The following is a 23042-nucleotide window of genomic DNA, read 5'->3' on the forward strand; positions in this document are numbered from 1 at the left end:
AGGGATTAGGAATGCTGGTGATCATGGGGGTTTGAAATTTTAAACAGAGTGACCAGAGAGGGACTCTTTTAGAAAAAGATATGATAGAGACATAGACATAAACATGTTAAGTTTAACAGCTACACCTGTTGGACAGGTGTATAAACATCTTACATATGCATTTGGCTGCAAGAAAGAGGAAACTAGAAAAGTGCAGCTTAAGCAATGAAAAGGTTTCTTTATTTAATGCAATCAAAAGTCCCTGGGTGGCATATTGCCCCAATAATATCAATCAGAACAAAGCTCCTTCTGTTTTCCTCCTCCATTTTTATTATGACTTTCATCCTTATTATGGTGAGATGGCTTCTCTATCACCAAAAAATTCATCCAAGGGTCAGGCAATAAGACAGGAGTAAAGGTCCAAAAAGACATTCAGTTAGATCTGCTTTGTTTAAAAGTTTTCCCGGTGACTTCCATTTATGTTTCATTGCCCAGAACTGAATTACATGGCTTTCCCCAAGCTAAGAGTTTATGAAAAAAAAAAAAAAAAAATGAAGATTCTAAAACTAAGATGAGTAGGCATTGAGTAGTTCCTAGGCAACAATGAGAAGAATAAAAAGTATAACATCCAAATCAATGATAGCAACAAAAATGCAAGCAATCCAAGAAAGGACAAAAAACAGGAGGAATAATCAAAGGAAAAAGAATAATACCAAAACAAGATGGGAAAAACAAGTCCAAACCAATCGGTAATCATAATAAAGAAGATAAACCTATCGCAAGACATAGACCCTCAGACTAAATGTTTTCCAGCTATTTAGAAGAAATACACATAAAATAACTAAGCAAGGTCAAAAACAAAGGGATAAAAGAAGAGAAATCAAGCAAATGCTTGATGCTCTCAACATCAAACAAGACAACTCTAGTAGAAAAGTAGTAACAAGAATGAAGACTTTTTCATATCAATAAAGTCATCACAAAATATTGTTATGAAGCTTTATGCACATAACAACATGATTTTGAAATACATGTTTGCAAATGAAAGAACATCAAGGAGAAATTAACAAATCTATAGTCATAGGAGGCGATTTTTAACATGTATCTCTCAGAAAACTGAAAGATAAAGTAGATAAGAATAATCGTTGTGGCTATAGAATATTTGAATAAAACAATGCATGAGCTTGGTTTAATACATATTTTCTCATTCTGAGTTCCCTAAAAGTAGACCCTGAGGCAGCAGTTTGGGTTAATGTGATGTATTGAAGGTACTATCTTCTGAAAACAAATCTCTAATAGAGAGAGGGAAGCAAAATAGGGAAGGGGAACAAGACAAGCAAGACCTCAGCTACGACTGATTTTGGTATGATCTGGAGGAGAAGGCAGCTTTGGAACACATGTCAGATTGTAGACTTGTCCCAGTGTGAGACAAGGAGCCAAAAAAAGGGCAGAGGAACTGTTCCATAGGAAAGAGGCTAAAGAGAAGTGACCACTAAATGCAATGCATGATTCCAGATTGGATCCTGAAGCAGGAAAAAATATATATAGCAATAAAGGACATTATTAGAATAATTGGCAAATTTTTAATAAGGATTGTGGATTAGATAATAGAATTATATCAAACTGAAATTTTCTAATTTTTGATAATTGTACTGTAGTAATGGAAGAAAATATCCTTGCTTTTAGGAAAAACACACTGGCATATTTAGGGTTAAAGAGACTTGATGTCTGCAACTTACTCTCAAACGATTCAGTAAAATAATGTAGAGAGAGAAAGAGCATAAATGATAATGTAAAGGGGACAAAATTAACAATCTAATAAGTATGAAATTATATAAAAATAAAAAGTTATACAAGAAAGAAAGAAAGGAAATGGGTTTATTCCAGTAATGCAAAGGTGGTCTAACACCGACAATTCACCATATTAATAGGCTGAGGGAGAAAAATCCCATGGTTATCAAAATAGAAGCAGAAAAAAAAAGTCATTGGACAAATTCAACACCCATTCATGATAAGACCTCTTCGCAAACTAGGAATTGATGGGAGCATTCTTAAAAACTGATAAAGGGTACCTGCCAAACACTCACATTTAATATTATTTCCTTAATGTTTCAATTCTATTTTAGTTATTCGGTATTGCTACACTCTAAATGGTCAGCAGCATGCTTTTATTTAGCACAGATTACAAACTGTCAGTAACAGTTCAGTTACCAGCTGTGATGATTACTGATCCTTCTTTCACCTTCACCCCTCCCCCACTTTGGGGTTCCAGTCCATTCTACCTAGCAACACAGAAAGTGGCTCCACATGTTGCATTTGCTTGTCTTTTCGATCTTTTATGATGCTTTTTAAAAAGTTAATTTTAATATAGACAAATTTACTGATTTTTTATGGTTTTTATATTTTGTTTAAGAAACCCTAAACTAATAAAAATCATATCCTATATTATCTCTTAAAGATTTCTGGATTTTCCTTTCACAATTATTTTGTGTGTGGTGTAGCAACCATTAGAAAACAAAAATGTTTAAAAATATCATTTAAAATAGCAACAAGAAATATCTAGTAATAAATATCTAGTACTATATCTAATAAAATACATTCGAGACCTCTACAGGAAACCTATAAAACTTTGTTAAGAGAAATTAAAGAAATCAAACTAAATGAAGAGATCCCTGTTCATGGATTAGGAAATGAAATATTGTTATCAATTCTCCTCCAATTGATCTATAGATTCAAAGCAAACCAATGAAAAAAATCCCAATAAATTATTTTGTGGAAATTAACAAGCTGATTCTAAACTTTATATGGGAATTCAAAGAACCTGGAATAGCCAGGGGAATGTTATATAACAAAAAGTTGTAGAGTTACAGTACCAGATATCAAGACTTATCATAAAGCTACAATAATCAAGACAGTGTGACACTGACAAAAAGATAGACAAATAGACTAATGGAACAGAAAAGTCCAGAAACAGATCCACACATAAATAATCACCTGGTTTAAGAAAGACACCACCGTAATTAAGTGGAGAAAGGACAGTCTTTTCTGTAAGTCGGAAAAATAAAATTTGACTCTTAATTCACACCATACATAAAAATTAATTTGAAATGGACCATAGACTGAAATAGAAAAGGTAATAAAATCTCTAGAAGAAAACATAGAATATCTAAATGACTTTGGGGATTGGCAAAGATTTCTTAAACCAGGACTCAAAAGGCATGAACCAAAAAAGATCAATAAAATGAACTTCGAGAAAATGAAGACTTCTGTTAATCAAAAGATACCATTAAAATAGTAAAAAGGTAAGCCACAGACTAGGAGAAAATATCTACAATACATAATTTTGATACAGGACCCATATCCAGAATACACAAAGAATTCCTACAAATTAATAGGAAAAAAGCAGATAACTCAATTAAAAAAGAGCAAGAGAGTTAGATGCTTCACAGAAGAGGGTACCAAATGGTCAATAAACATGTGGAAAGAGGCTCAACATCACTGGTGATCACAGAAACATAAATTAAAATCACAATGAGATACCACTGTATACCCACTGGTTTGGCTAAAATTAAAAACTGGCAATACCAAGTGTTGATGAGAACACAGGATAACCTGAAGTCTCCTACATCACAGGTGGGACTTTAAACTGGTACAACCACTCTAGAAAACTGTTTGGCACTGCATAACATACATAAACCTTATTCCAGCAACAACTCCTAGAATATATGCCCCAAACAAATGAGTTCTTATGTCCACCAAAAGACATGTACAGGAATATTCATAGCAGCATTATTCATAATAGTGAAAAATTAAGTCCATCCATAAGAGAATTAACAAATAAATTATGGTACATTCATATAGGGAAACACTATATAGCATACAAAAGAGTGAACCACTGCTACCTAGAACATTATGGCTAAACCTCGCTAACATAACATTGAGTGAAAAGAAGCCAGACGGAAAAGAGCACATATTGTCTGATTCCATTTATAGGAAATTCAAAACCAGACAAAATTAATCAATAGTGACAGAGGTGAGAGTAACGGTTACCTTTGCGGGGGTGTTGTCAAGAGGTACCAGGGAGCTTACCGAGGTGCTAGAAATGTTCTAGATTTTCATCTGAGTAGTGGTTACATGGATATATATATGTAAACATTTCAACAAACTGTACACTTAAAGTTTACTGCATGTAAATTATACCTTAATAATAATAATAAAAAAAAACTACTACTGACTATAAAAAAAGTTACCACTGTTTTTGTAACATTAAAACAAAGGTGAGATTTAAGAACTGGGAGGTAGAGAAAGGCTATGGAGCATCTCTACCCACTTTCCGCCCCACAGTTTAGTGCAATGGCAGGTCTAGCTGTTGTCTGGAAGATAAAGACTATTTCCCTGTATGAATGCACCAAGGCTCTCTTTTACATCAGTTCTCATTTTCACAAAATCTGGGTGGGTCCCCTCTATCAGAACTGGACTATCTGTACATGGTGATTATTAGCCAGAGAACTGTGTATTTAGCCCCACCTGACAGACAACAAAGTAGGAATGGTAGGTCATGGGCAATAGGCAAGTACAGCAGGGCCTCCCAGAGCCCTAGGCCGAGATCATGTATGACTGATGCAAAGTAGGCATAATTAGGAAGGACTCCAACTTGGATGCTTCTACCAGCCAGTGGCCTTCTAAAGTTTCAGGATAGGTTCAAAGATAAGCCCTGCAGCACGAAAGATCGGGATTCCAAATCTTAAATTCCCTAATGCCTCTGGCACAAACAACTGAAAAATCGATGTTATGTTCCTTCTCCTCCCTCCTTAAGGCCAGGACCAGCCCTTCTGAAAAATCGATGTTATGTTCCTTCTCCTCCCTCCTTAAGGCCAGGACCAGCCCTTAGGGAAAGACTGAGCCTAAGTTTCTGCTCACCTATTATTGATCCATCCACCCCAGAGCAGAGACTGCTGTTGCTGGGCAGGACAATGGCTCTAAGCCAAATGCAGCGTCTAGGCCACCCAGAGGATTCCAGGAGGAGCATAAGCTAGGCAGAGGCTGGAACTCTGGCAAGTTCAGGTTGGAGAAAAGGTTCTCTTACCGTTTGAAGGATGGATGTACAGAGGTGCAGGCAGCGACAGAGCAGCCGCAGAGCCTTGTAGTTCTCCCTGGCTAGAGCCTGCTGCAGATCCACCAGCTGGTAGCTCTGATCTGGCTCCTGGGGGAGCCAGGACACAGAGCGCAGCTCCTGTAGAAGTCTGGAATCAAAGGCCAAGCTGGTCAGAGCTGGTATCTCAGTCCTATTTCCTTGAACACCTTTGACCTCTTCCTAGCCCAGCTCACCTCCGAATGAGCAAACGTTTAGAAAGATTATAATGTTCCCAGTGACTGACAGTGACAGCTTTTTCTTGAGAGTTCTTTGGAAGAATTCAAACCCAGGAATTCTTTGGGAAAGGCCTGGGGTATGTGCAAACATTTACATGAGTGATCTTTCTTCCAGGAGAGAAGCTCAAATAGATCCCAAGGTCTGACCTAAAAGGAGAGACTACAGAGGCTTCCTCCTTAGAATAGAGGAAGCCAAAGGCCCTAAAAGTCTAGATGGACAGATGAGTTTCAGGATCATCAGTGATGAACTTGCAACTTCTTCATGAGCGGACCATCCCTGAGGAAACCTGCTTCTGTTATCCACTCCCCTACCATCACCCCTGAGAACACATCTCTATATATCCTTGAAGAGTAAAGGCCTCCAATAAGCATAAGATGATCATAATGGGTGTCATTTATTTAGTACATAGTAAGAGGCACTAAACATGGTACTTTATATTCACAATTTCATTTAATTCTCACTATAGCTGTGTAGCAGAAATCTTTATCTCTAGTTTTCAGATCAGAAAACTGAGGCTTAAAGAGTAAAGACCCTTGCTGGTATTCAGGATTTAAATTCACATCAGTCCAGCCTTCAAGCCCTTATGCTTTTAATTACACCTTGAGGATTAGGCTAGACTGGAGGATGCCTAGAGCAGAGGTTGTAAATTGGTAGCCCCTGGGCCAAATTAAGACTGAAAAGGTTTTCATAGGTACCACTAAGAGTTGACCAGCACAGTGTTTTAATAAAAATTGGAGCCAACCAGGTAAAACTAAGAAATTTTAAAACAAAATGTGGATTTCCAGGAAATCCTGAAAAATAAGGTGGCTGACATGCTGGACCTATATCCCCAATGGCAAAAGTCAACTGGAACTGAGTATGACTGTCCTCTTTAGATGCAATCTCCAGATTACAGGCCCCAAACTTTGTAATGTCTTGCACCTAACCCACTGAATTTTTTCCATAGCTCCCACTTGGGCCTCATAGGTGTTTGAGATTGCATCACCTACCACAGAAGACAATTGGAGTGGCTGAGGAATGCAGAGAAAGCAAGAAAGTACTGAAAATAAGAACAACTAAGCTTTTCCAGAAAAAGAATCTAAGTAATACCATGGAAAGAGCAGAGAGTTTGGATTCAAACACCGAGTTAAATCCCCAGATTTGATCTGGGACAAGTTGATGTAGGTATACATAATTACATGGAGATATGTTCAGCCTATATTATTCAAAGAAAAAAAAAACTGGTTACTTAACAATATGTAAAAATAGAAGGATATGCAACAAAATGTTCATAGTGGTTATTTGTGGGTGGAGGGATTAAAAATGTTTTTTCTTTGAGCTTTTTTTTTTTTTTTTGGTATTTCCTAAATATTCTACAAGAAACATGCTATTACTTTTTGTAAAAATGATTTTTCAAAATCCACTGGCGTTGTGTTTTGAAGACCTCACCTGCTAATATGGAGCAGCCCAGCTCCAAAGTGGGGTACGACAAAGAGCAGATGCTTCCCCAGGAAAGTCTGGCACCGGGCCAGCCCTTGCAACTTCACACTCTTCTTCCAGCTGCAGATCAGAGGAAAGTGACAACATGCTGCTGCTGTCTGCAACACTTCTCCCCAAATCCCATACCCACCATCACCTACCAAGCCAAAGCCTTGCGTAAGAGGCAATACTTGAAGAATGGAATGAACTGGAGCTGTTGCCAGAGCACACAGTGGCGGTGCCAGGTACCCAGTGTCATTGTCTCACTGCCCTCCACAGGGTGCACATGCAGGATCCCAAAGGGAGAGAAGATGTAGTGCTCAGGATTCACTTTGTTTGGTGGTACCACCACCAGGCTGTAGGGCCTTTAAAAAAGGGCTCTGATTAGTAGGAGCCCTGGGAACTTATGCAGACTTCAGAAGGGGACAAAAGAAGGAAGAGGAGATTAAAAAAAAAAAAAAAAGCAGGAAAGAAGGTAGAAGAAAGTAGAAAGAAGGGAAAAAGAGCAGAATGATCTTCAAACTAGAAAGATGGAATAAATATTATTAAAAAGAAATGGAAGCCAAAGATAGATGGGAAGAAAGAAAAAGGCCCCTAGTCAGTTCCAAGAAGTTCCTGTCTCCAAACTCAGATACCTTACATCCCATCAAATCTAAGATGCCATGAGCTGTAAGCTGCAGATGAAACACTAAAACAAAAAATGCTGCCAATATGATACTTCATCAAATTGTAAGATGCATAACAATTTCAGAGATGTTGAAATGTGAAAAAAGTGTACATCTTGGAAATGATAAAATACATATATATCTCTAGGTACTGAAATAACATCAGAGATAATCAGAGAATGCCATTTGGAGTAACTGAGAATAGGGAAAAGCAGGGGGCAACTAGACTAGGCACAGATCATAAAGAGGAAAACTGCCACCTAGTGAACAAGAGGTACCTCTGGAACTATCTTAAAACCCTACAAAATTCTCTTACTTCAGCAAAATGCACCTACATCCCACATTAAATACAATTTATATGTAGCTGTATAACAGCTATTATCTAGTTACAGTAGTTAGCTTAATGTTATGTCTCATTTAATAAAGCATTTATTATTTTTTATTTTGCAGTTTTCCTTTCATAACAGAGCCAGGAATATTTTTAAGCATTGCATATACTCTAAAGCCCTTTAAAAGCTGTATGTCCTAGGTCCTATGCCTTTAATGCCTAAAAGATAAAATGCTCCTCCTCTATCTCTTATCTCTCTCAACTTTCTAGAATACGTTGTTAAACAAGTGATTTAAGAGTGTTCAGACAGATACCAGAATGAGTTCACTAAGTCAAGTCATATAAAAACCTTATTTCATTTCTGACAAAGTAACTAGATCTTTTCAAGCACTATTATCACCAAATTACAGATGAGAAACAGAAACAAAGAAAAACCATAACTTCACCCAAGGCAGTTAAGGAAATTATAATACAGGATTTAAAAACAAATCTACCTAATTCAAGGCCCCTCTCTTAACTACTAGACCATTTAGCTTCCCACAGGACAGCTACCTACCCTAATGGAGCCCTGTCCCTGTGACCTTCTAAAACGGAGCATTCTCCTCACTCCCAATGGCCACTGCTCCTTTGGGGGTATAGTCACTCATTCTGCAAATGTTTATTAAGCGAAGCACTGTGTCAGACACTGTTCACAGAAGTGAACAAGAAAAACCTAGTTCATGTCTTCATGGAGCTTAATTAAACCATTTATCAAGTTACCTTTCTGTCCAGGCTGTGATCAGAGATGAAGACATAAAGATAACTGCTACATAGTCCTTGCCTTCAAAGAGCTCAGATCAGCTGGAATATTAAGTGATGCTAGAGAGTAAATGGGGCAAAACAAGATCTTCCTGAGTCTCAGACCCATGTACTCAACTGCTTCCAAAATACCTCAAACTCTCTGCCTTCTTGCACGTACCTGAAACACAGCAAGTTCTATACTGAACTCATAATTTATCCCCTCTAAATATGAATGAATGAATTCATGCATTCGTTCATTCATTCAACAAATATTACTGAGTTTGTACTCTATGCTAAACTGTTCTAAGCCCTGAGGATGCTAAACATAACAAACAGAAACACCTGCCCTGACAGAGCTCTCATTCCACTGGAGAAGAAAGACAGTAAACCTACTAAATAATAAACCTAATAAATGGCAGGGCAAGGGGCAGGAAAAGGGAGACTAGTAGTGCCAAGAAGAAGGGAGTGCAATTTTAAACGGGGCAGTAAGGGTAGGAAGGTGATGGTGACAGTAGAGAAAACGCTCTAAGGAAGTGAAGGAATAAATTCCTCCCTAAATATTACTCAAAATCTAGGACAAAGACAAGAAAAATTTGATAAATTCAAACATTTTTTAAAACCTGTTACATGGCAAATAAATAAACAAAATGAAACAACAACTGTCAGTTTCTACTTTTGCTGAGGTGCACTAGAAATTTGGACCAACACTCCCACTTAAGAACAACTAGAAAAACTGGGCAAAATATCTGGATAAAATATAATATCATCTTATAAACCCATCAGAGAACTCACAAATTAAATCCCTGGGCTTTGAGTTGGGACCCTATTTACAATATATGTTAAACCAGAAAACACCTCCCTCCTTGCTGTGGGTCCTAGGCACTTCTGCTACTTCTGCTCTTGAGCTTCCTGAGTCTGTCAACAGCTCAGCTCCTCTTCTCAGTCTTTTGGGAGGGTAGAGTAAAACACACAATTGCCTCCATTGGAACTAACAGGTGCCTGTTTGGGAAAAAGCAGCACCAAATGCTAAACTCACTTCACTGATTTTCTTCTTTGGCAGATGCTGCCTTTTCAGTTCTCTTGCTCATGGTTTCTTGTCTCTCAATGTACCTAATTATCTTTGATTGTGCTGCTTCTCTGATTATGACTGAGATGATAATTTAAAGCTCTAAGCTTGTAATTTTCTTTCTGTGAGCTTTCCACCATGGTCAATAGACCTCTCATCCCACATTGCTACCATTACTATCATTACTGCCAGGTGGTCGAGAGTAGCAGCCACTATGTGGCAGTAGATGCTTCATCACACTCCAGCAAAAGTGATAATTTAATTAATTGTGATGCCACTGCATGTCATGGATTAGTAGTATCCTAGTTTCCATTAGCAAGGAGCTCAGTACTGTTTGAGGCTAAGGACATTATGAAACCAATATCAGAACTGCATATTTGAGGCTCGTTTCCTGGGATCACTCATAATATCAAGAACTGTATCAATCAGAGTCCAGTCAGGAAAACCAAGGTCACACCAGGCATTTCGACAAAGTAAATTTAATAGAGAGAACGTGTTTTTTAAAAGGTGTAAGATGACTGAAAAAGCAAAAGGGAGCACTAAGGTAGCACAGAGATAATAACTACAGGAAATGGATGCCAGCCTCAGAACTAGAGGAACACAGAGAAGAGATTTAGGTTCTTAGAAACTATGAGCTTGGAGGAGGGGCTTGTAGAGTTGGAAGTTGGATTTCTAAGGAGATGCTTCCTGGCTCTTACTAGTATCTCAGGAGTTTGGAGGGGGGGCTTTGCAGAGTTGAGACTCAGAATTCTGATGGAAAGTGCTACCCAATTGGTATTGGTACTTCTCAGGATTATGAAGAGGCTGATTCAGAAAGTGCCTGCCGCTGCCAGGGTGAAGGACCATTTCTGGGACAATGCTGACAGGAAGAGCAAGCAAAAGAGACAGTCTCTTCTCTTACCCTGCTGTCCAGTCCCCTTCTAGCACCCCCTACTAATCAAACCTAATGGGGGCCAGCTGAAAAAATGAGGTTTATAGTCTCAGCCCCAGTATCACAAAGCAGAGAGAAGAGTAGACTCAGAGCCAAGACACAGTTGCTTAATAACTGGCACAATGCTCTCAGTGAATGTCTGTTAAATGAATTGATCAGTAAATGAATAGACGATACACATCAATAGTGCTACCTAAGTCCAGGAGAAAGAGATCAGTGTATATAGGAAATAAGGCTCTTGGGGAGGAAGTGTGTATATCAGATACTGCTTAAGGGCACACTTTTGAGTTAACATAGTCCTGGGTTTAAGTCTTGTTTCCACCACTTTTGTGGCTTTAGACAAGTTACTTAACCTCTCTATGCATCAGTCTACTCATCTCATACATGGAAAAAATAACAGCACCTACCTGGTAGGTGAGGATTAAATAACACATCTCATGTGTTTATTAGCAAACTGCCTGGTTTATAGAAAAGCTTCATTAATGCTAATTATTATTATTATTTCTGAGAAGAGATGGGATTTGAAGAGGACTTTTAAAAATATGTAAGATTTGGATCTAATGGAAGACAGTGAATGAATTCCTCTTGAGCCATGTGGAAGGAGGAGATTTGTTTTTATAGCCTCAGAGATAAAATTGGGATGAAGAGGCAATTGTGAAAAAAAGCACATTTTGGTACAGTCTAAGAAACAGGATGGCTTGAGAAACACAAAACTTCCCTGACACTAAAGATTTGAACAAGCACCTGATTCATGCATTAGAGTTGGAAAAGATCACCATTAAATTCCCTTCTGAGGTAATGACCAAATGCTTCTATCATTCTAGGATCGAATAAAGAAGAGCAAAAAGTAGAAGAGGATGACTAAGACAAAAGACTGTGAGAGCAAAGGGGAGCGAAGAGGAGGGGAAGAGTGGCCAGGAGGCGGCTGAGGAGAAGGGAAGAGGGACGGAAACAGATAGAGGAAAAATGACAGGGGAGAGGAGAAGGGACAGGAGAGGAGTGAGTATGGGGAAGAGGCAAAGGGGAAGATAGCATGGGAGGAAATCAGGGAGTGAAAAAAGAAGAGGTCTAGATTTAGGCTCTTACCTAAAGTACCGGTTAGGAGCCACATTGAGATAGAGGAAGTGGATCTTCTTCAAGTTTCTCTCTGTCTTCAGAATGGTCATCACCTGGCTACCCAGGAGGGAAGTCCCAGGTAAAAAGCCAGTGCTGCTCTTTTGGAAGGTCTTCTTTCCAGCAACTTCAGAGTCGAGACGTGACCTGTATGAGAAAAAAGCAAGAGACAAAGCAGAGCAAAGATATCAGGTTGCCACCATTGGCCAGTGAGAGGACCCGATGTGGCACTATCAGAGCCTTTCTACCATCTATTCCACCAAAAGTGTTCACATACCAAGTAAATATAGTCCATGATGCAACACAGCCAGGCAATTATATCCACACAGACATGTGCATGGACAACTCCACCCTTTCTGATAAATGAATAATCATTCTGGATTGATTGTGATTACTATGAAATAAGTACTATGCAATACTGAGTAAAAGTAGTGGGGATACTTTTGTTTTCCCAACTTGTCACCCTGCAAGCCCACGGTCCTGGATTTCTGCTCCCTGGCAACCTTCCTAACCTTCTAGATCTCCTATCTTTGCCCCCATTATACCTGCTTTCCAACCCTGCCTCATTTCCCTCCCTCTCTTTCTTGCTCTTCCCCTATCATCACCCAACCTCTAGCTTCACACCCTTTCTTTTCTAGCCAGGATCTAATGGTGTATTCTTCAACCCCCTCAAGCCTGTACCAGTACTGTCAATGTTCTCACACTGCTACCGTACCAGTCAACAAAATTATTACAAAAGTCAATTGTTCAAGAAGCCAAATGTTAATTACCTGGACTAACAATTTTGGTTGGAGTGAATTCAGAGTGCGCACAAAGTCTCAGTCTGTCTGTCTGTCTGTCTGTCTGTCTCTCTCTCTCTCTCTCTCTCTCTCTCTCTCTCCCTCCCTCCCTCCAATTAAACTTTGACTTAACCAGTCAAATTATACTAGTGTCATTAATTGACCCAAACTTAAATCAATAGAACAAGTTACCCCAGGGATAACAGTGCAATCCTATTCTAAAGTTCATATCAACAATAGGGTCTATGACCTTGATGTTGGATCAGGACATCTTAAAGGTATAACTGCTATTAAAGGTTCATTTCCTTAACAATTAAAATCCTACATGATCTAAGTAGGTTCAGAAGAACACAGAACCAGGAATATTGGCTCCTCTATAGATTTCTGGTGTTCAATCTCAACTGCAGGCTTGTTCTACTTTTATGCCTTAGTACAAGTCCTCAAGCAGCTATCTCTTCCAGTGTCCTCAGCTGCTATTCCAGCCCTCCACCAATTCCCCATGCCCAGCCTTGCCAAGCCCCAGTCTCCTCCCTTCTCTGCCCAGAGAAAAATGAGGCATTCAGCCATGAATAAATTCCCTCAAGTTCAGCTGCCTTCCCACATATTTATCTGCGTATACCCCCATCCTAATCTTTTCCCCCAATTTAAGAGGAAGGAGTGACCTTTCTTCTCTACAAGGCTAATTCCTCGATTTACACTCTGGATCTCTTATCTCCTCTTCATGAGCTATCTTCATTCTCTTCTTACCATTAGCCTATATGTATTCATTTGCTCTATATATGTTTGTAGAGTACCCACTTCTCAAGCACTGTCTTAAGAGCTATGAACATCTCTCCATATTTTTTTAAAAAGAGTTCTACCCAGACACCACTCTTCTTGCAGTCTGCTGTCCTATTATCTCTCTCTCTCTCTCTCTCTTTCAAGCCAAGCTTTGTGAAAGAATAGCAAAATGCGATTTCTACTTCATCTCCAATAAACTCCTGAATGCAATACAATCTGGCTTCCTCCTCACACAACTCCACTGACACTGCTCTCATCAACCTCCTCCTTGTTACTAAATCCAATTAACTTGTTTCAGATTTTTCTTACTTGCCTCAGTAGCATTTAACACTACTGACTGGTCCTTTCCCTTTGAAACTTTCTTTTTATTTTACCTCCTAACCTGCAAGATATTTTAATTCTAAACACAAACTCCTCTGATGTGTTTTCTCCTAACTGTGTACATAGACACACACAGACACACACACAGACACACACACAGACACACACACACACCGGAGGAGCAACCAGAGGGAAGGCAATGTTCTTTGGTTTTATAGCACTTATCACAATTTGTAATTATGTTTTACTTGTATCAACTTATTTAACATCTATCTTCCTAAGTGTAAAATACAAGAAAAGGGATTGAGTCTGTCTTGTTCACTTCTGTATCCTCAGCATCTACAAGTTCCTGATATATATTAGGTATCCAATAATACTTATTGAATGAACCAATGTCTGGGAGACCAGTCCTGGAGAACTTCATTAAGCCACATTAACTAGGCCTCAGAGGTTTACCACCAGGTCCAAAAAGAGGGCAGAAAACTTGACCCCTTCCCAACATCTCCATACATTCTCACTTCAATTAGGTTCCCCCATGAGAGGAAACATACATTCAAAGCACATGGCAGGTCTCTGAAAAAGAAAGAGTTTGCTGGGGCTATCGAAGGCATGAATTGTTGGCATTGGCCACTTGCGATCAGGGCCCCTAGGAGCCAGCCTATCTGTCCACCATAAAGGTGCTAAGGCTTCAGAAAAAATTTGACCCAGCCATAAATTTGGAGCAAATACTGACAAAGTCAAGCTTGATTAAAGGTAAAGTCTTTAATCTGGAAACTCTGGAAACTCAAGCTTTTCCTCTGAAGCTTTTCCTCATAGCTGACTTTTGATTTTCATGAATTTCTGCATTTCTCTATGGGGATTAACACTAAGACCACCAGCTTTATTTTGCAGCTTCTCACCAGCTTGGCTTATGGTCAGGCTAATCCCTTAAGTCAATAGGGAGCTGGCTTTAGACATCCAAGTAACCCAAGGGGTACCCATAAACTGGCTTCTCTCTCTCTTCTGCTCAAAGCCCCAGACTGGATCCCTCACTTACTTAGTCTCTCTTCTTCCACCAGGCTCTTCCTCTGCGTACTCAGTGCCATTGCTTTCATACTGTACAGGGATGTCTGTTGCCAGTGCCAGGGGAAGGAGGCTAAGGCCATCTAGCCAATGGGCCTCTTCCAGGGCCACCTCAGCACCAACAATACCCAGGCTGTGCTGTAGCTCAGGCAGAGTCAATGGTCGCAGCCATGTGGCCAACTCCTCCTCCACTTGCTGCCTACTCCTCCAGGCCTTCACAAAAGGGCACGCTGGGAGTGGGGAACCATGATGGAACCTCTGCTTCTGAAGACAGCAGTCAACATGGGAGGCATTCTCTAACAAAGAGATGTCTCGGGGAAAGGCTTGGTTTATGGCATCTAGCAGGTCCAGCTGGAGCTGGGATAGGACCCAGGGTGCCCAGTGGTACAGCTGCTCCAAGAAGGGCAGCAAATCAAGGTGGCCCACTAGCAGCGCACGGTATGGGGGAAGGAGACCCAGCACTGCATGCAGGTAGTGCCAAGCTGCAGGGCTGCCATCTTGTAGCACAGCTGAGAACAGAGTTCGGAGCTCAGCTACCAGGAGCTCCAGCCCTCTGGGCTGCTCGGACTGAGTCCCTGCCTTCAGGAACTGCCTCTGTCTCCTCTGAGAGTGCCGAGACTCAAGGGGATCAGATGATGATGCTGCTTCAGGAGAGGAGCCCACTCTCCTCTCTGAGACCAAGAGGAGTTCGGCATTCAATTGCTGGCGAACCGACTTTGCCCACTGCTCAGGCTCCGACTGCCAGTTCCAGGTTCCTGGCTGTTGGGCCTCACCTGTTTGACCCAGAACAAGAGAGGGGCAAGAGAAGAGGTCTTAGGCTCTGGGCAGGGTGTGGTCAGGGTCAAAAGGGTTGGGGGAAAGGGGAAAGGAGGGACTTAGGACAGGGGGAAACAGGAGCTGCAAGGCAGAGCCAAACCAGCAGAGGGCCTTTCCTGGGACCCTCGACCCTACCTACAGCTTCCCCCAAAACTCTGGTAAGAAGCAGGCCCTGGACAGCAGTGGGGCACTCCCTGCACAAGAGTTCCTTCCCACTCCCCAGGATACTGTCCCCCTCACCTGGCCTAAGGGGTACAGGAGGCAAGACAAGGGACGGGACACAGATCTGCCGACGAGGTTTCATTAAGGAGTGCCTGTTGGGGAAATGGACGAACTTAGACTTGGGTCCTAGGCACAGGCTCCCTCTACTCACAGCCACCCACACGCAGAGACTGGCAGACACACGTGTGACCACTTGTAGAGGCAAAACTGATACACAAAGTGAGGAACCGTCACTGGGACTGGAGCCTGGCGATCGCCTGAAGAAGAGAAACAGGTCGTCACTCAGAGGTAGCAAAGTCCCAGTCTCGTCTGCCTGCCGGTTGGCTTTCTGTTGAGGACAGAAAGCTGAGGAGTGGACATAAAGAACTACTTGATCGGGATGGGGTGGGGGAAGGAGAGCAAACAGAGAAGGAAAAGTGGCAAACACCGGTCTGGCAGGAGGAGGTGGAGGAGGGAGGGAAGAGGGCTCCATGGGAGCGTGGGAGGATAGAGCCTAACTGGGGGAAGCAGGCGAGAGTGGTCCTAGCGGGTGAAGGGAAGCAGATCGTGCGCCATGGACTCAACCGCAGCTCCATCCCCTCCCAGCTGTTAGAACGGTTACTTAGTTCCCACCCACGAGGACGCCTGGAGTGCCCGAGGAGCCAGAAAAGGAAGGGGCGGGACCCAGGGGGCAGGGCCAAGCCAAACGTGCTCGCTGCCCTCAAGCCTTGGGAATAGAGGGTCAGCCTGGCTGGGTCTGAAAAAGAATGACGCGTTTGATTAGGGGAAGTAGCAATCCTTAGGGCATCGTGGGCAGGTGTAATCCATCTGTTTATCCATTCACTAAGCAGCTAAGCTAGCACCAGGCATCAATGACCTATGTCATTGGGACCATCCCCACCCCTCACATCCACCTACCCCATCTTATCTCCTCCCAAACCCCAAATAAGATAAAATCCTTGATCACAGGAAGCTCAAAATCAGGGGTAGGGGAGCTAGATGATTAAAACAAAAGTAGAAATTCAGCATATGATAGTCCCACCATAGCTCTGAAATCTAAATGTGTGTAGCCATAAAGAACTACTTGAACTATTTAATGTCTCCACTTGGATATCTGATGAGTATCCCAAACTTGAAATATCCCCAACCAGACCCTTAACTGCCTCCCCCTGTCCCAAGAAACTTGTTTCTTCATTGTCTTCCACTTTCAGTAAATGGCAAGTCCACTTTTTCCAGTTGCTCAGGTCAAAACCTTAAAGTCACCTTTGACTTCTCTCTCTCCCTCCCATCCCCTCCTCCCCCCACATCCCATGTCTAATCCTTCAGCAAATTCTGTTGGCTTATAGCTTCAAAATATCCAGAATCCAACTATTTCTTATCACCTTAAGTGCTAGATAGAAACTTGGTCTAAGCCACTATTGCCTCTCACTTGGATTATCCCATAGCCTCTGACTGGTCTCCCTGCTTCCACTCTTGTGACTACAATTTGCTCTTTTCAGAGCAACCAGTGACCCTTTTCAAACAAACAGGTCATGTCAGTCCTCTGCACAAAACTCACAGAAGTCTTATCATCTCATCCCTTCAAGTGAGAGCCAAAGTTCTATGATGGTCTACAAATTGCTATCTGCTCAGTTGCCTGCTACCTCTGTGATCTTCTGTCCGACTCTCTTTCCCCATTCACTCGACTCCTGCTGTGCCTGGGTCACATCAAGCATGCTCCCACCTCAGAGCCTACTTTTAAGAGCACAATTGGGCAATGCACATATCACTATCACATAGACACACCTAGCGTCAAGGAAAGCTGCGAAATCGAATCTTGATTTTCAGTGGGCATGTGCCCAGACAAAAGCCAGGGGTCCTATTGGTAAAGAAAGAAGGGGACAATAGATACTGAGGGACAACTAGAGGCTTAAATCACAGTGAACACTCTTTTCCCCGATGTCCACAGGTGAATAAGCTATAACAGGGTTCAGTGAGGGCATAAATAATGGCATTGGCAACCTTCCTGGGAAGGACAAAGAAGAGTCAGAGAGTCACAGTAGATCTTAAAGTTTAAGGCCTTAAAACAATAGTTTTCCAGGGAATCTGTTGAGTAACCTCAGTTGAGTCCTCAACACTGCCTAAAAATCTAATTAAGTTTCTTTTGTCAGTTCACTCTTCCATTCTGTACAAAGACTATTTCAAATTTCCTGTACTCTCTCACCTTCCATTTCCTTCTTTACTCTCTAATAACTTCACCTCCTCTTTGGAAAAAAAATTAGATGCTGTATCAATCAGGGTCCTCCAGAGAAACAGAACCAATAGGATACAGGTATATATACATAAAGATATTTATTTAAGGAATTGGTTCACATGATTGTGGAGGCTGACAAGTCTAAAATCTAAAGGGTAGGTCAGTATGCTAGAAACAGACAGAAATTAATGCTGCAGTTGAGGCAGAATTGCTTCTTCTGGGGGAAATCTCAGTGTTTGCTCTAAGGCCTTCAACTCATTAGATGAAGCCCACTTACATTATTGAGGGTAATTTCATTTACTTAAAGTCAATTAATTGTAGATGTTAACCACATCTATAAAATATGTTCATAGCAACACCTAGATTAGTGTTTGATTAAATACTGTAACCTAGCCAACCTGACATATAAAATTAACCATCATACATGTTATTTAAAAGGAACTGTCTCAAGCTCCCAAATCCAAATAAAAGCTACTTAGATCTTCTTTCATCCATCTCTCCCTCTTTCCTGTTACCAATAAGAGGTGCTCTTCTCTCTAAAGCCAGGCTCTAGACTTTTGCTCTGGAATTATACTCTCTTGCCTTCTTCACACAACAAGTATTTATTATCAACTATGTTGAACATTATTTTAGATGTTTGGTTACATCAGTGTACAAAATAATAACATTGACAAAAACTCCTGGCTTATGGAGCATAAATTCTAGTGGGAGACACAAATAATAAAAAATTAATAAAGTACATGTGATAATGCTATGGGAAAAAACAGCAGAGGTTAAATGCAGATTCACTTGTCTCTTAATTAAAAGTTTTTCTCTTGTCATGTATATAGCAGAGTGAGCTGGGAGAAGACTGAAAAATGTTCATTCGACAAATATTTATTGAATACGTATTATGTGCCAGGCACTATGATAAGGATACAATGGTGAGCAATATAGACCTCATGACCTCATGACCTCATGACCAACTGGTAGAAGTGCTACATGTCAAAAACATGAGGAATTATGGGAGCTGGAGTCTGGAAAGAGATCTTTGAGGAAACAGTATTTAAACTAAGTATTCAAGAATGAGTAGTTTAATAGGTAAAGTACGGAAAAAGCACTGCAAGACAGAAAACATCAGGTGCAAAGGCCTTGAGCTGCAATAGTATATGATAGGTTAGAGCAGGGGTCCCCAACCCCTGGGCTGCAAACCCATACTGGTCAGTGGCCTAGGAACCAGGACACATAGTAGGAAGTGAGTGGCGGGTGAGCGAGTGAAGCTTCATCTGTATTTGCAGCTGCTCCCCAGCGCTAGCATCACCACCTCAGCCCCACCGCAGATCATCAAGCATTAGATTCTCATAGGAGCATTGGTCCCTGGTGCCAAAATGGTTGAGGACTGCTGGAGAAGAATCCAAAGGTCAGTGTAGTCAGAGCACAGGGATGGAGTGAAGTGTGGTCAGGTTCAATTCAACAAACAGTATTGACAGTCCAGTGTCTGAGCAATTGATAAGATAAAGCTGAGGTAGACAGAAGCTGGATCATGCAGGGCCTTCTAGGTCAGGTGTAGAATGTCAGTTTTTATCTTATGAGTAGGAAGCTATTGCAACATTTTAAGCATCAGTTTGTGTTCTGGCCTATGAATGGAGAACAGATTGGAGGGATCAAATAGTGGATATGGGGAGAAGCAGCAGTTCCAATAATCTGTGTGGGAGATTGTGGAGATGGAGAGAAGCAGACAAAATCAAGGGATATTTAGAAATGTATATTGTTAGGATTTGGCAAGTGAGTAAGGCGATGAGTGAGGTTTCTAGCTTTTGCCATTGAGTGAGTACTAGGCATAGAAAGTTCATGAGAAAACACATTGAGTTGGGGATGTTTTTGAGATACATAAATGGAGATGTCAATCAGGAAGCTCAAAAGAGAGATCTGGGAGTTATCAGTAACTAAAGCTCAAAGTGGGAATGAAACAATCCTAGAAAAAATAGACTTGAGAAAGAACAGGGCGTAGAGAAACTTTTAGATTTGAAGGCTGGAGGTGGGTGAGCCAGCAAAGGAGGCTACGAAGCTGCAGCCAAAGAGGCAGTAGTAAAAGTATGTGAGTGGAATCACAGATGCCAGTGGATGACTGTCAATGATGAGGAACTAGATAGTAGTACCAGGTGCTACTGAGAAGTGAAGTAAACTAAAGACTGGGGAATAACCCTGGATTCAGAAATATGAAGGTCACATGGTGAGCCAGCATCACCTCAGTAAGAACCATTTCAATAGAATGGAGGTTGTAGAAGTCAAAAGACTAGGTGGAGGAATGGATGGAGAGGGCCAAAGTATTCAACCGTTTAGCTATAAATTGGAAAAAAATAGGATGGAGCTGGAGGGAAAATGAGGTACAGAGTGGTATTGTTTGGTATTAACAGGGGAGTCTTTAGCATGTTTAGAATTTAGTAAGGTGGGAAAAAGTCAGATTCCCAAGGAAGGAAAGAAGGACTAGAATTCAAAGTATAGAATATAGGCGTTGGCTTTAAGAGGAATGCTTGCTCCGTTTTAGACAGGAGAGGAGAGAATGATGCAGATGTGGGTGAGTAACCATGTCTGGTAACCAGTTGTTGTGAGTTCCCAAATGATAGCTTCTACTTTTCTGTGAAGTAAGAAATTGGATTATCTGCAGAAAGCAGAGAGAATTGTGGTAGGGGTGTGTGCTAATAAGAGATTTAGGAATATTAATTTGAAATATTCATTGAAGCGAGTGGGAGAGACAACTAGAAAATCCAGTGGGATTATAGCAGCTGAGACACCATTTGAAGCTGGTAACCATGGATTCCTTGTGATATAAATCTATTCTATAGTGATTTCTTGGGGTGGCTTTTATCTGTCCAAACACAGGAACAAATGTGTTTCATTTTATCTAAAAGTCTAAAAAAGAGAAGGAAATAAGCTATTCCAAGAGGTTCACTAAAATTTAAGCTGGATAGGAATCTAAAGACAGGAAGGTATTAATATAGAGAAGGGAGAAGCAATGGCCTGACTGCTCCAGTGAAATCAAAGAATGGTAATGTTACTGTTGCAGCGATCGGAGTTCCAGTAACACACCTCTAATTCATCACTGATGAAGAAATGAATTTCAATTCAGTGAATATGAGAAATGTTCATTTATTAAAAGCATATTATGAGATAGAAGATGGGTCAAGCCTCAAGCTGGCTATGTGGAAATGATACATACCTCAGCTGGGGTGGGGGGTGGGGGGGTGGGGATTGAAGGGTTATAGCCTTGGAAGATGGGGAGCTGTAACCTCAGGGGAAGGAGAGGTCTGCATTATATTCAGGGCCGTGATGGGTGGTTACAAAGGTGTTTTTAGGTGATTGGCAAGTGAGGTCATTTTGATTGACACTTGGTTGCTATATAACTCTTGGCCTAATGTGCATGTGCTTACCCAGAATTCAGTCTGTTATAGATTATGAACTTCCAGGAACAAACGTAGTATTATAATGAAGCTTAAACTCTGTGCAAATTAGGATAGATGTCTGCGCAGGTGTCTGTAGCCCGCTAAGATCATGACCCTCCTTTCCTTAGTCTCTGGGGATGCAGGAGGGATTCTCTACCAGTAGGGTGTTCTCTGGGTGGTCTCTAGGCTGGGCCCCTATTACTTTGTTCCCCGTCGCTCATGTCTAACTAGCTACCTAACATTAGTAGAATAGTTCAGTAAATAAAGTGGGAATATGGTTCGTAAATAAGATGCAAGTAATAGTGCTTCGAAGATAGAGCAGTGTGCGGTGAAGACAAATGGCCAGGCTATAACTACGGGAATTGCAGGTAAGGTAGTGGAAATCATTGAAGATTAGGTCAAAGAACTAGACCAAAACACTGAATGGAGTGTCCATGTAAACATTAAGGTGGATAGGAAGACCAAGGGCTAGCTATGTAGAGGAAGGTAAGAGAGTGGTAGTTACTAAGGACAGAGAGGGTAGCACACTTGAATAGCCTCAAAGGAATCAGACTTTGCAAAGGAAAGGTATGGGTAGTTGTGTTCTGAATCCACAGTGGCAGGAATATCAACCCTTCAATGTTTGTAGTAAAGGGATAAAGCTTTATCATTGTTTATTCTTATTGTGCTTGAAACCTCATATGCTCTCATTTTGCCAATGACTACTTACAGCAAGACCTGAGGGAGACTTCAGCAACTACAGAAGATTGATGGTAGGAAGAACGTTCTTCTAAGTATGGAGAGGAAAGAATCGGGACATCAGAGATTGAAAATTAAGAGACTAACTGATGGATGAGATCTAGGGACACTTGTTTTTCCATGCCTAGGGACAGGTTTGGTGCAGTTGAGTAAGCAAATAAACTCTAGAAGTTCAAAAAACTTCTATATTCCTAGCCCTTCTCCAGCAGTTATTATGTGACATGGAAACAGATAATTTACAATCATCTGGAAGTTTAATTATATATAAGTTTATTGCAAGGATACACACAAATGTTGATGTGGAAGAATCCTCCCACCAGCAGCACAACATCCCAGGTCCCTATTCCTGTTTCTGGAGATTGGGAAGTTCACAAGCTGTTTTACCTGAATTTATACTTCCCAAGGAAAGAATGTTATTGGTAGACATGAAGCCACTCAGTAGGGAGTTTCTGGTCAGCAACTCTGACATCCCTAATAAACCCTTCTGTGTAAGATTTGTTCAAGAGAAAGCTAAAAAGGCAAATAGCTGATCAGAGCCACTCTTCTCAGCAGGTAACTGTGTATAAGATGTGCTTCTAGTACATTTTGGATTCTTCTTCATCTGTTAAGTGAGGATAATATCTCTTGCAGTTTTGTCATAGATTAACTAAGATCAAGCATGATACATACCAACATCAACCCATACAAAGTAGGGGCTCAATAGATATTATTTTGAGAGGTAGCCTGGTATAGTAAAAAGAAGATGGATTTTAAAGTTAGACTTGTATTTTAATACAGGGTCTGCTCGCAGAGAATTTCAACTTCCTGTACAGGGAGAAAACGTGTGCTTTGTGGGTTGCTCTAAGAATTTGTTTTTATTATTCTGAGAGCCAATGTTTAAGAGCTTCCATTTCCTCTGTAAAAAATGAAACTTGGTCACCTGATGCGGGATAGTTGAAGGTGAGGTGGGGAATTAAGGGGAGCAGTAAAGGTGCAAATAACTGCCCTGGTGATTAAGGAGAG

General features: G+C 41.0%; 1 protein-coding gene across 1 annotated transcript in view; it reads right to left on the reverse strand.

Annotated features, from left to right (window-relative positions):
- DNHD1 (dynein heavy chain domain 1) overlaps positions 1-17895 on the reverse strand; it is a 58682-nt gene extending 40787 nt beyond the window's left edge. The window contains 6 exon segments of the mRNA XM_025049463.1: positions 5063-5219; positions 6776-6886; positions 6967-7170; positions 11662-11835; positions 14605-15403; positions 15687-17895. Of these exon segments, the coding sequence (XP_024905231.1) occupies positions 5063-5219; positions 6776-6886; positions 6967-7170; positions 11662-11835; positions 14605-15403; positions 15687-16140 (1899 nt within the window). The 5' untranslated portion in view covers positions 16141-17895.
- Positions 17896-23042: the final 5147 nt, after the last annotated feature.

This window comes from Pteropus alecto, unplaced genomic scaffold (assembly GCF_000325575.1).
Source record: "Pteropus alecto unplaced genomic scaffold, ASM32557v1 scaffold395, whole genome shotgun sequence".
NCBI lineage: Eukaryota > Metazoa > Chordata > Mammalia > Chiroptera > Pteropodidae > Pteropus > Pteropus alecto.